The sequence below is a fragment of the Copidosoma floridanum genome, unplaced genomic scaffold, assembly GCF_036245765.1.
Source record: "Copidosoma floridanum isolate Cflo_tuat_1 unplaced genomic scaffold, Cflo_Japanese_pri ptg000028l, whole genome shotgun sequence".
NCBI lineage: Eukaryota > Metazoa > Arthropoda > Insecta > Hymenoptera > Encyrtidae > Copidosoma > Copidosoma floridanum.
Window position 1 is genome coordinate 3,766,643 of NW_028321905.1, and position 13,860 is coordinate 3,780,502.

Consider the following 13,860-nt stretch of genomic DNA (forward strand, 5'->3'; position numbering starts at 1 on the left):
ATTCGTTCGACGATGACGAACGCTCTTGCGCCGCACGCAACGTGGTCTCAAATACACTTGCGAGATGCTTATACCAAGGTGGGTTACCTGTCTCGGTATGGGCCTCAACACGCGTTGACTCTGCTGTTGGACGGCCTTGCGCCGACCCCTCCCCCGACTGTGGGTCCGCTTCCTGCATTCTGTCCAGCTCGCCGCGCTTGACGTCGCTCAGCTCTTCGCGAAGATTTGTTGACTAAGCTAAGGGGACTGCTAGGAATCATTGAATTTTTATGGTAACGGGAAGCACCTTTCTTCTTTTCCGTAAATCACCGTCAGGGTTGGCTGGCCCGGCTCACCCCCTGCGCCTTTTTTGGTCGGCGCTATCATGTCCATATTTATTGTTTTCTGGATTCCATATATCTGCCCGTGCAGATTCCCAGGTTCGGCACCAATTGTAAACAACAGGAATCGGGTCAAGATGGTGATGATAACATAGAACAAGAAACAGCAAGGGTTAACTAGATTCATATATTTATTTATGGAAAAGTGTACAACAAAAAGACTGGACGCCGGAACCTACCCTTCGTTAGCTTGAATAATTCGTAACTGACTTACTCGCCATTGACCCATCGGCGTTTTCCGCCAAGCACATGCTCATGACACCTTAATTTTTGACGCCCAGGGATAGCGTGTTTGTACATATAAACGCAGCTTTACAGTTACTCTAATGGACGAGCAACTGACGGTTACCAATGGTGCGCAAAGGCAGTTTTCTACCTTCAAGGTGGAGCGTCCCTCGTCTAAGGCCCTACGCCTCAATTCTCATTACAAACCGCTACGATTCGGGATCTCATAACAGCAACGAAATCATAATATCTTCCTGATACCAGTGGCTCCGCTACTCATTCTCATATATACCCACCGCTCCGGACCAAACGTCATCCGCTCGTGAACATTTCCGCCACCTGACTCTTTATTCGCCACAATTTAATTATCTCATAGAGTAGCCGGTAAGCACCCTGGGCCATTGGTTGATATGTGCTTGTGTTATTGATTTAAAAGATTTGGTAGCCCTGTTGTTAAATGACCGAGCACGCCTTAGTATATGGGGATTCCAGGAGAAATAAGTCTTCCCCAATACTCCTGCTGTAGCTCTCTAATTGGGTTTGGAACTTTCCCAACGGAAAGTTCCGATAGTGGTGAAGGTATGCAAAGATTCTCTTCGCCAACACTGTGCAGACGAAAGTGGGCGATTACTAGGTGAAAGTCATGCAAAGTCAGGCCAAGCTGTCTCCAAGTTAGCGCCTTATAAGCCTTATTACAAACCCACTGGAGTCCAAGTCAGGTGCCAAGCTACGGCTACGGTGAGCAGTATGGTAGCAAAGCTTGGGCCCAGTTTCCACCCACTTTCAATTTCTACTTTGGTACGCTCATCGCTGTATCTCTTTTTAATTGTGTTTTAGTGCCATACATAAAAACAACAGTGGGTCGAGGAATAGTTCGGCGGATAGGGTCACATCAGTCACATGGTGCTGATTGGCTCCACCATCAGCGTTGAGTTAGGCGAATTCAATGTCGGAACTTTTTCCCTCGATCGTATATATAGCTATACGATCTAGGGAGAATGTTCAGACAAGCAGACAGCACAGCAGTGAAGGGGCATTGCCAAAGACACGCGGAAATTAAAAATTGTAATATTATAACACAAGTGCCCATCACCCGATGACCCGGGGCGCTAACTGGCCTCTCTATTAAACAATAAAGTAATAATTATTAACACAAGCGCCTATCACCCAATGACCCGGGGTGCTAACTGGCCTCTCTATTAAATAATAAAGTATTAATTATTAACACAAGCGCCTATCACCGACTGACCCGGGGCGCTAACTGGCCTCTCTATTAAATGATAAAGTATTAATTATTAACACAAGCGCCTATCACCTAGTAACCCGGGGCGCTAACTGGTCTCTCTATTAAATGATAAAGTATTAATCATTTACGCAAGCGCCTATTACCCGATGACCTGGGGCGCTTACTGGTCACTTTATTAAATGATATATATTATTAATTAATAGCACAACGGTCATCAAGTGATAGGTGCTTGTGCTGTTAATTAATATTTTGTTATTTAATAGAGAGGCCAGTAAGCGCCCTGGGTCATTGGGTGGCAGGCGCTTGTCTTATTAATTTTACTAATATATAAAGCAAATTCGCTAAAACCGTTGTAATCGCTAACCACGAAAACTACTGAACCGATTTTGCTGAAATTTTCGCACACTGATTCATGATACTTCCTAGATGGTTTTAGTATAGTTTCTATCTTAAAAAATTCAATAACAATAGCAATAAATGAGCCCAAAGTTTTGCAAAAATACGCCAGCTTTTTACTTTAGTTCAGTAAAATCCGCTAGGTGGCGTCAACATAAAAACGAGGCTACCTGCAACAGAATTAAGGAGGCTTGGGCGATTTTGAATTAAATGCTGGCTAGGTCTGAAATTCAGAGAATATATAGATAAAGTTTGCTAGATTTTTTTAGGAAAACAAAATAGGTAGGTCAACACATTTATTTTCGAGAAAATCGCTTGTGAAAATTCGTCATTTTAACACGCAACCTTACGGAACCCGAAATTCAATAGACTACCGGACCGCAATAAAAAGCTGTGGGCTCACACATTAAATTGGTACATGTACTTGAAAGTATAAAGAATCTATTATTTAAAAAAAGGAATAGGATCAACACGTTAAATTTCGAGAAAATAGCGAGGAAAACATCGAACATGAGAATTGTTTTGTTCAGGTACTGTAAGTGCGCATGTGCTGTACATTCATAAACATACAAGCATGAAAATTTAAGTCTAACACAAGTATTGGGATTGTGCCTCTACCACGTGACCTCAGTATATATATGACTAATATAGAGGAGAAATAACACAGGTCTTATGGGAGGAACTTTGTTTTTATTTTTTTTTCGCACTTAAAAAGATTTTGAGCTTTAAAAGGTTATTAATTCCATGTTACTGACATTATAAGAGTTACGTAATTATTTTTTTCCTTTGGTGAATTCGTTTATGAATGTTGAAAAAGCGTATAGAACGTATGCGGAGTGCCGTTTAACCCTACTTTGAGTTGTTTGTTTATCTCTAAGCATCAGCAGCAGTAGCGCAGCAGCAGCAACAGCTGACACAAACAGCTTAAAGTAGAGTTAAACGACACTCCGTATACGTTCTACACGCTTTTTCAACCTTCATGAACGAATTCATAAAAAGGAAAAAATAACTACGTAACTCTCATTATGTCAGTAACATTGAATTAACAACCTTTTAAAGCTCAATATCTTTTTAAGTGCGAAAAAAAAATAAAAACAAGATTCCTCTTATAAGACCTGTGTTATTTCTCCTCTATATTAGTCATATACATACTGACGTCACGTGGTAGAGGCATAATCCCAATAGGTTTATAATAGCAGATGAGAGCAAGAGAGTACAGTGTTGTCAGCTTTTTCGTGGCAGGGCCGTCATCTTTACACAAGGTACCTTGGGAAAACTAATAAATTTTTTAATATCGATTTTCCCAATGACTTTTCCGCATATTATTGCTATTTTGTTCACACATGCGTATAATAAAAATGATTATAAAAAAAATATTACAAAGAATCATTTGTATGACAAGTACCTTACAGGGGCCCCTCAATAAATACGACACCAAACGCCCAAGCCTCCTTAAATAAGTGTGGTTGTAATACGCCGGAGCGTCTCGATATTGATGTAATCGTGTTTCGACAGTTCAACGAGCTGCATAGAGAATGAAGATGATAGTCTTGCAGCTGGGTATCCCGGTTACGGACGAAACTCTTCTGTAAGGGGGAAGGGACCTAGGTTGCCATTTACCCTGAATCTTGACGTATGCGATCAAAAAAAAAATTAATTCCAACCGATGACGTCTCTGGCATAATACCAGGAGACATATCTAGCCGGAGCACAATCTGCACCAACTCTTCAGAGTTGTGCGGCAGTCCCACCATCCCACCTGGTGCAGTTAGAGAATCTTTGGCTTCCAAAGTAAGCCATGGAAAACAGCTCTGAGGGGCAAGGGCAGCCACAACAGCTACCTTCTTGGTCGTCGCATCCCCAACGCGCTTACCCACATGTTCCCGTCCAACGATGAGCGGTTGGTTATCCGGGGAACTACCTGAAGACGAGATATTCTTTGGTCAGCGGCGTACCTCCCTCCATCACAGTCTCCGTACATCAAGACTTCCAGGGTAAGAATCAAGCAACCCGTAGCCAGCTCTTCATCATCAGGAATAATAATAAAGAATGGCCTGGAAGTTTCACCACTGGCGCTTGTTAGGGCCATTATAAGTATTTACGTTCCCTGCTTAACCATCAATTTCATTGGTTCTTTTTAGGGTCCACCTAAGTGTAAACTACCTTGCCAACAAATACATTTTTACTACCATTTCCGGAAGCGATTCGTCGACTAAAAGACTATATTAACTCAAGACGGACACTATTAAACCAAGTCAGCCATTTACTAGCAGACGTCACCTGCGGAGTTGTTCTTTGCAAGGCTGGAAAACACGGTGACCGACGACCCTATACTTCCCTATCGACTCTAAGCATTCAACCAGGAATCACTGATCCTCTCCAAGGTCTGCGCTGGGAAAACCTATAACAGCTATGAAGGAAAAAAAACTTGAGCCAACGGGACAGCCATCACTGGACAAGTATCACTAACCAATCTCCCCATCTAAGATCACCAAAACAACTGAATCTGCAACTAAAAAAGGTGCTTTAGACACCAACGTCTTCGACGTTATACCGGGAGACGTTGGGAAATAGCACTACAACTAGCCCCAAAGCTTCAGACTTTGTAATTTTTTTCCCGATCAGTCTGGGTCTTCAACAGCAAGTCAGAGAAGATCACCCGGCCATCGGACGTCGAACTACCTTTCCAACAAATATATTAGAACTTAACAAAGTTGACAGAAAACAGCTTTTAGGGGTCACAAAAATTTTAAGCATGCCAAAAATCGCAAGAGGGTGAATTGGAAGAAGAACTTCAAGTGTATCTAATAAATACAATTTTACTTCGGCGTCAAGAAACTGACGCAGAAAATTTATCGAGATTGAAACAGCAGCGTCAAAATCGACAACTAAAGATCGCCCAAGTCTCCTTAAAGATCCTACTTCAGATTTTTTAATGAGTTAAAAATGTGTGTGTGTTCTTGTGGCAGTAAAAACGTAGGGTTTAAGGTCCAGGACTTTATTGCTCTAGTAATAAAGTTGTGAGATAGAAAAAAAAATTTTTTTTAATATACATTTTTTGGGGGTTTAAGATCTTAACAGCTTAAAAAAATAGCCATTTCCGTGAATTACACGGGAGAAACTGTAAATCATCGGCTTCTTATGGCCACCGAATATTTTATGGCATAAAGAACGCTTGGTACTTTTCAGCATAATTATTTTTTTGAATTTTTACACATTATTTGACCAAATAAACTAAATGGATTCTGAAAAAATATGTTTCTAATAAGAAGATTTTTGTTCTGAGATGTATCAGGAATATGTGTAAAATTTCTAACTGAAAATGTTTCACATTACATGTCAACACACTACGGTGTTTTATTTAGTAAATCTCGGGCGAAGCCGAGACGGGGCCCCGCGGGGGGCTGCTAGTCAATAATATATATCGTTCAATAAACCGACCAGTGAGCGCTCCAGGTCATCGGGTGATAGGCGCTTGGGCTATTAATTATTACTTTATTATTTAATAAAGCGACCAGTCAGTGCCCCGGGACATCGGGTGATAGGCACTTGTGTTATAATATTACAATTTTTAATTTTCGCGCGTCTTTGGCAATGCTCCTTAACTGCTGTGCTGTCTGCTCGACTGAAGATTCTCCCTAGATCGTATATATAGCTATATATACGATCTAGGGTAAAAGTTCCGATATTAAATCTCCCTAAGGGTGCCTGTGCATGGAAGACCTGCTGTTTGGCAACTGCCAGTCATAGCTCTCTGGTCTCATGAGAGTGCGAGCCTTGTGCAGTGCAGCCAAACCGCAGTTGTAGAATGGCATTGTAGAACGGTGTGATGTGAAATGTTATTTACAATCTTTAATTGACCGCCACTGACATGTGCTATAAATGGTGACTATATGCCGCCATAGACATATAAGAAATAAAGACTGCTCATTCTCGTGTTCGGCACTGAAGCACAAGTAGAAGGAGACGCCACATCGAACGGGGGTATTTGTCTCTTTTGCACACTCTTACCTTTGGCAGCGTGCAAGAGAGACAGATACCCACGGTCAATGTTGTGTGCCTTTCTATTTGTGCTTCAGTGCCGTACATAAGAACGACTAGTCTGAGACTTGTGAAGTTGGCGCCCGTAAATATTAAATATTAATATTTTGCACCTATTCAGGGCTTAAACAATTCCTCCTTACTTGCGGATTTATCCTCCACTTGAATTTTTATTTGCGGATCAATAGTTTGCGAGATATTTGCACAATAAAAAGTCGAAAATGGGCGCGGCGCTGAAATATAAAAAACTTTGTTTTAAGTGCTAAATTGGGTTAAAATCCAATTCTACCTGTACAATTCGATTCCTCCTCATTTGCGGATTACGGAGGTATATAAATTAATGTAATTAAATGTCACAAAGTTTGTAAATAATGAATTTAATTATTGAGTGAGAGAATCTAGTAACTTTTGTCTAGTGACTTTTGGTCCAGTGCACCGTTCCTGTTGTTCGGTACATGTCGTTTCCTCCGTACTGCGGGTTTTACAAAATATTTATCAGAATAGAAAACTTTAGTAGGTATTAATCTATTAATTATTAGTTATAAGTTATTCAGCTTTTGAGTCAATACACACACACACACACATACATTACATACTTGAAACTCAAAGAAAATATTATTTGTCAATAGATACAGATTTTTCATCTTGAGAATCTAATATCTGGAATCTATTGTGGCAAACACTGTGGACTAATATTTATTCATTACGCGCGAAATTTTAATATTTGTTGTTATTCAAGAAACAAATAACAACACAACTAAAAAGTAGCAGTACAGCTATCATAACAATACAAGCCACAGCTAAGTAAGCACACAAGTCATAATTTTGTTTGGACAAGTTTCAGAAAACAATGATCAATCAGGCGAATTAAAGATCAAGTTACCGACCAGTGGAAACGGATAAAAGTGACACAGGCTGTGTTCGCCTAAGGCTCTGTTTGTTATTAAGTCTGTTAAGGTCACGTGATCATTTATCATAAGTGCGAGGGAGACAGCATGATGTCACCGTCTCACTCGCACTTATCATAAATGATCACGTGACCTTAACATACTACAAACGGAGCCTATGCAAACACAGCCCCAGTAATAAATTTTAAAGTACTCAATTTTAAAAAATGTTTATTAAATGGGTTTACTCTAGATTGCATAGTCATCGAAAAATGTGTTTGTGTGTGTGTATTTATTCAAAGGCTGAATAACTAATAACTAATAATTAATAGATTAATACCTACTAAAGTTTTCTATTCTAATAAATATTTTGTAGAACCCGCTGTACGGAGGAAACGACATGTACCGAACAACAGGAACGGTGCACTGGACCAAAAGTCACTAGACAAAAGTTACTAGATTCTCTCACTCAATAATTAAATTCATTATTTACAAACTTTGTGACATTTAATTACATTAATTTATATACCTCCGTAATCCGCAAATGAGGAGGAATCGAATTGTACAGGTAGAATTGGATTTTAACCCAATTTAGCACTTAAAACAAAGTTTTTTATACTTCAGCGCCGCGCCCATTTTCGACTTTTTATTTTGCAAATATCTCGCAAACTATTGATCCGCAAATAAAAATTCAAGTGGAGGATAAATCCGCAAGTAAGGAGGAATCGTTTAAGCCCTGAATGGGTGCAAAATATTAATATTTAATATTTACGGGCGCCATTTTCACAAGTCTACTAGTCTGTACTTTTTATGTCTATGTCCGCCGCACTGCCCCTCGAGTCCCTCGACCTCGACCCTCTGGGGCCGTACCATGTAACTTTTATTTAGTACATCGGGCCTATGTTATAACATAGGCCTGCAATCCTGCAAAGAGTGCAAAGCAAAATAAAGTTGTTAGGTACGGCTCCAGTAATAAAAACGAGCAGTCTATACTTTTTATAAGTCAATGGGTACTTTCGTATCGTGTAAGAGGCCTTATTGCGTGCAAGTAAATAATAAACAAGGGTACAGTGTTAATCTTCTCGTCTAGATGTTAAATGAAGTAGTTAGTACTGAATGATTGAAAAAAAAAGTTCTTAACATAAGTTATTGTGCTGCAACTCAAGCGAAACGTAAAATTTTTTCACTAATTTCATTGCTACACGTGGACGTGAGGTTTTGTATGATTCTGTTTATTTATAAATAACTCACATTAACGCTTAGCGTCTCTAGTCCATTTTCATCTATTATTTACCTATGTAGACAAGTTCACTTATCAATGGCTGTCTAAAAGCTGTTATACACTTTTTTTTCAATATAGGTGAAATAAGTCATTATCAAGTCTTTAATATGGCCTAGTAGAGTCGCAAATTTTCTATCTAAGCTGAGCACAATGTACTTTTCTTGCATCCTAGTAATGTAATAGTTACGAAATCGCGTGGGTATGGTTATGTGTGCTCATCTACATTTGCAACCCACGATAATTGCACTATTCATGGATGCAATAATTCAGAGAAGTTCTTATTTATTAAAATTTGTATTTTTCATTCTCATAGCTCCACCAATTTTTTTCCATCATATACACTTGTATCATTTACCTTTAATCTTATTTCTTAATTGTGCACTCTTTTTCTTTTTCAACAAATGGAATCTGCCTAATAAGTCAGAATTATCATTTTTATGTTGTTTAACTTGCTTTTAAGAAAATTGTTTTAGCATCTACATTTTACCTCATACCTCATCTCGTATAAATTGAATGTTAAATTTTTAGAAAACTGGTCTTATATGAGTCTCCTATCAATTTAATCTTGTTTATTACATGCTCGTGTGAGTATGTAAAAAATGCGAAATATGATTTCCCAACATAGTTAAGGTAAATGATACAGAAACTTAGATTTAATTTTTGTGAATGATAGAGTAGGTTAATTACATTCGCGTGACTTAATTTGAAAAACATGAAACTATAATGAAACCATTTTTTAACACTCAAATAATTTTGAAAGTCTGTCTAGGAAGCTAACACGCGAACAACGTTTTAATATACACAAACCCCCATTCCTTAACATACACTCGGCTTATACTTTCATGCAAGCACTTGATGAATTTTCGCGTACGAGGAAAAGATATGCGAACTTTTTGGTGACGAGAAATTAAATTAAGCTAAGACTAATGAGCTTTTTGCATAGATCGCATTTGTAATTATTTTGTCAAGACTACGATTCCTGTGCAACACAACCTAAGTGACGTTTTCGGTAAAAAACAGAGATTAGTAGGAAGATTGCTGACTGCAATGCTATGGACTGTGCCCACTTTTTTCCACTGGTTCGAGTGCTCCATCTTAGCCAAGCGCCAAACCAGGTGCAAATTTTTTTTTTTTTTTTTTTTTTTTTGAGAAGCATGGTAAGGGTAGACGCCCACGAGGAGAGGAGTCGATTCGCGTGGAAAAGTTCACATAAGCGCATATTTTGGAGACGCGTGGAAGGTGGAAGGGGTATACCGAATGTGCGCCTACAAGGAGAGGAGTGGAAATGTCGACTATAGCTATACAGCTGAGCGCACAGCCAAAGCAAGTGACGACACGGGTTTTTCTCTTCTGACTGCAACCGAGTACTTATATGCTATGTTTTTTTAACTGACTTGCTCTCGCTCTTGTTGCAATGTTGTCCATTAATCTTATTCAATTAAATTGTGGAACTAAATGCTCATGATTATATGCAGACTTTTGATTCCAATACATTATTTTTTCATTTTCCCGTACTTTTAACATTCTGAAGTCCATTAATGTTTTTATAAAATATATAGCTTCAAGTATTTTTTAAGGTTTTCAGTACATTACAGCTTTAAGCACTAATTTATTAATTTTACACATCCTGACTGCTGTGAACTGTAGGACAAGCTCCGAAGGATATCCATGAATGTATGTGACTTTGAAAGAAAATTCATGTTTCCTTTGGATAGCTTGGATAATGCCAATGCCGAATTGTGGTTCGTTTTGCCATCTAGGGTTTAAATCCACATCGTGGCAGATTTTTTCTTTTTTTTTTTAATTCAATGCATCAATTTGTTTTCATTACTTCTATGTATGTTTCGTTTAAAAATGTATATGTGTCAACGCTCTTTTTCGGATTCATCAAAATAAATATTGTTACCTTGATACTTCTTAGTAGCAAGGCTATTCTATAATTTCATAATACTAAAATAACTTTTAGGGATTTAAACATAATTTATGCATTTTTAATCTTCAAATAAATTATCAACATCCTATATATGACAGAAAAAAACCGGAGGCAAGTGAAAACTCATACTGTTATTACGTTTATATCAAATATGATTATTACTAGTAAAGTTCAACTTACATCCAATTATACGTTTATATTTATTTACATACATATACCTTCTATCTACATTCTTAATTAATACCTTGCTGTTATTACATTGATAAAATTCGTACTACATATATGTACAAACATTGAAGCAGATCCCTTAATATTTATGAACAGTGCGTATTTTATATTAAAGAGTCTCTCAGAGACTGAATAGAGCTTTTTTCATTTAATACATACTAGTTTCAACCATTTGTAACTCGGAGTATCTATAAAAAAATGTATATTATGTATAAACAATTAACCTTTTCACCTACAATAATTTGTTATTACAATTTTATAGAAATAGTTACCTAAATTTTTTCACAGCGCGTAAATCATATTCAGTTAACAAAATTTTTTTTTCTCTGTTTTGAAGGTGGCACTGTATATATATTTTTATTGATCAATACTAAAAAAAATGTTGAAATTTTACAATTTAAATTGCACTTTCAACCCTCGCAGTCACTTCATTAATTTTACATTTTTTGCAACACACAATGATTGTTTGTAGTTGATAAAATAAACCATCAAAAAACACCTCTAGCCATACATCGCAAGGCAGCTAACTTTATTTTGTTTGTTATAGTAACATTGTCGTATTATCGATATCTTCAACCAGGTTACACAGGTCGCTTTTAATAAACAGCTAACGAAACTCTCATGACTAGTAGCTAACTTTGAAATCTTAAAATTCTTTTTAATAGTTCTATTTGTTAATTTTCGAGAATCATAGCTTTATTAGTTTATCGTACATTGTAGGCTTATAAATATAGGAAACTAGTTTGAATACTTCACGGTTTTAAGAAAACACGTGGGAAACTAGGCTAAATAATTGGTTGATATTTTCAAAAAATTGTAGATCTTTTAAAGATTTTGCATTACAAATGTTTTTATTGATACTATTTCAACACTTAATGGAAGTTCTTGCGAGCATTAATAGACCCTGGGCTGGTTTTTTAGTAATATATGAATTCGTAGTAAAAAACTTTTTTTAGTTCTCACAATTTTTGACTCTGAATAGTTTGTGAGGTTAGCATAATATAGAGTCTTTTCAGAGTAATAGGCATAAATGAGTTTTTTCAAACTAAATATAAGAAAGAGCCTTTAATTTTTATTACTCCGATTTTAAGTTTGTACTACATTTATGAATATATACATATCAATAAATAAAGCGTTAAATCATAACATTATCGTAAATCACTTCATATAATGGGGTGCTTACTGAGCATCTTAATGATTAACAACGCATTAGTTGATAACAGAAGCGCTTATCACCAAATAACACGGGGTACTTACTGGCTACCTTATTAATGTAATTATTGGTCAGTAAGCAGTCCACGGAACCTGGTAATTGGCGCTTGTGTTATTAATTATTGCTTGATTAGTTAAATCATTGGCCAATAAGCACCCCGTGATATCTAGTAATTGACGATATTGTTGTTAACTAATGCTTCAGTAATTGATCTATAAAAATATATACATTACCACTGTTACGAACAGGAACCCTGTTCGGAGAGTGAGCGGACCGCAAAATTATCTGTTCGCGAACAAGCGACTAGGGACCAGTGGCGGGGCTGAATAGGGCGAGCATTTGCGTAAATGTTGAGGCGGAGGGCCGCTATCAGAGTATCGTAAAGTCGTTACTTGCTGTCAAGCCAACCAAAGTGTAATTATGTAATCCCGTGCCCTAAAGTGGCTTGACTTTGATGAGGATTAAAACATCTGGGTAGGAACGTCAAGGACGACCTACGCCGTTCAGGCGATAGGTGCTCTGCCTCAGCAGTATAAACAATCAATAAATAAATGATAATTTCAGATACCAACACTGATCACAGTCGGTTGTTCGCATTATGCGTATTTCAAGTGTATGCGTATATTTAAAAGCTGGCGCCGACACTCAGGAGAACATTTATGTACCTATAGGTGTAACCGTATGAGAAAGAGAGAGAGAGTGTGAGTATAGGGTCGCGGCGGTGCGACGAGGGAGCTCGCGGCGTGCGAGTGGAACAGGCAGTATTGTGTGAATCGCAGAGAGATTAGGTAGGTGTCGGCGTTTAGCCCCTTTTGTACTTTATGGAAATAAAGCCAACATTATTTTATTCCTGTTTTCTCCTTTGTTTGATTTGTTCCTGTCTTCTTCGTTTCGTCGTCAACAAATGGTGCCGAAACCCGGGACTACACGGGATAATTAAGTAGTATAAAATCGAACAACGACGACATGAAAAGGCGGTTGGATAACCAGGAGAACGCGGGAGGCACGCCAGGTGACGCCATCTTGCCTGCCAAGCGTCCGACAACGATCGCAGACAAGCTGCAACGACTGCTGCAGGAACGGGGAGACCCGCTACGCGACTTCGATGGTCGAGGCAACGAGGTCAGCGACGCGGACGATGACTTCGAGGAGGTCCGCCAGCGCCAGGTCCGTGGAGACCGGCCAGCCGCCGAGTCAACACGCCTCGCCCAAGGGGCTGAAGCAGGTAACCAAAAGTTGTTCGAGCAACTGACCGGCGTGTACGAAGCGACCTTGCGCGTGCTGCAAGACCGTTCGAGCGCGGAAAATGAATCGCGATTGTTGACGCGATTGACCGACGCGAAGTCGTTGCCTGTGTTTTCTGGAAATGCCTTAGAGTGGCGGCATTTCAAACAAATGTACGAATCGAGCACTGCAGCGGCAGGCTTTACTGACTCAGAGAACGTCGCGCGTTTATTCACATCAGTGCAAGGAGAGGCGAGAAAAGTCGTTAGCGGGCTGCTCGCGACTGGGCGAGGCGCGGACGTCGTGATGAAAACGCTTGCCCTCCATTACGGGAACGTGCATGTAATCGCGGCTAAAATCACGCAAGACCTGTATGATCTACCGCCTTTAGCAAGTGGCAAAGTTACCCTTCCTCAGTTCGCGTCGAGCTTATGCAATGCGGTTGCGGCCTTTGACAGCCTGAACTTGAAAGGCCACTTGTACAGCCCTGATCTCGTCAGAAGCGTAGGAGAAAAGTTACCAACGGTGTTACAATACTCGTATAATCGGTATGTTGCCGAACACCCGAGCGAAAAAACCGAACTCGAGCGGCTAGCGGAATTCTTACATCGCGAAGCGGAAATGGCGGTATCAGGCGGATTGTTTTACCTTCGGCCCACCGAACCACGGAATGCCAGCGAGGGAAAACCCCCCCGAGCACCCCGACAACAGCGAGTAATGGCGACCGTACGCTCCGATGAGGAAGACAACGCTAATCTCCCCGAGAAATCTCCCGCGTGTCCTGTATGCCAGCGTGACAACCACA

The 13,860-nt window shown here is 39.2% G+C and overlaps 1 protein-coding gene across 3 annotated transcripts in view; it reads left to right on the forward strand.

Moving 5' to 3' along the window:
• Positions 1-8,078: 8,078 nt before the first annotated feature.
• Positions 8,079-13,860, forward strand: part of Noc3 (Nucleolar complex protein 3) — a 396,047-nt gene continuing 390,265 nt past the window's right edge. Inside the window, exon 1 of one of the 3 annotated variants that reach the window (XM_089595796.1) lies at positions 8,079-8,240. In XM_089595796.1, coding sequence (XP_089451922.1) covers positions 8,182-8,240 — 59 coding nt within the window. In that variant the 5' untranslated portion in view covers positions 8,079-8,181. Of the gene's footprint in view, positions 8,391-13,860 lie in introns of all 3 variants that reach the window. The other 2 variants (XM_089595797.1, XM_089595798.1) reach the window with 2 other exon arrangements.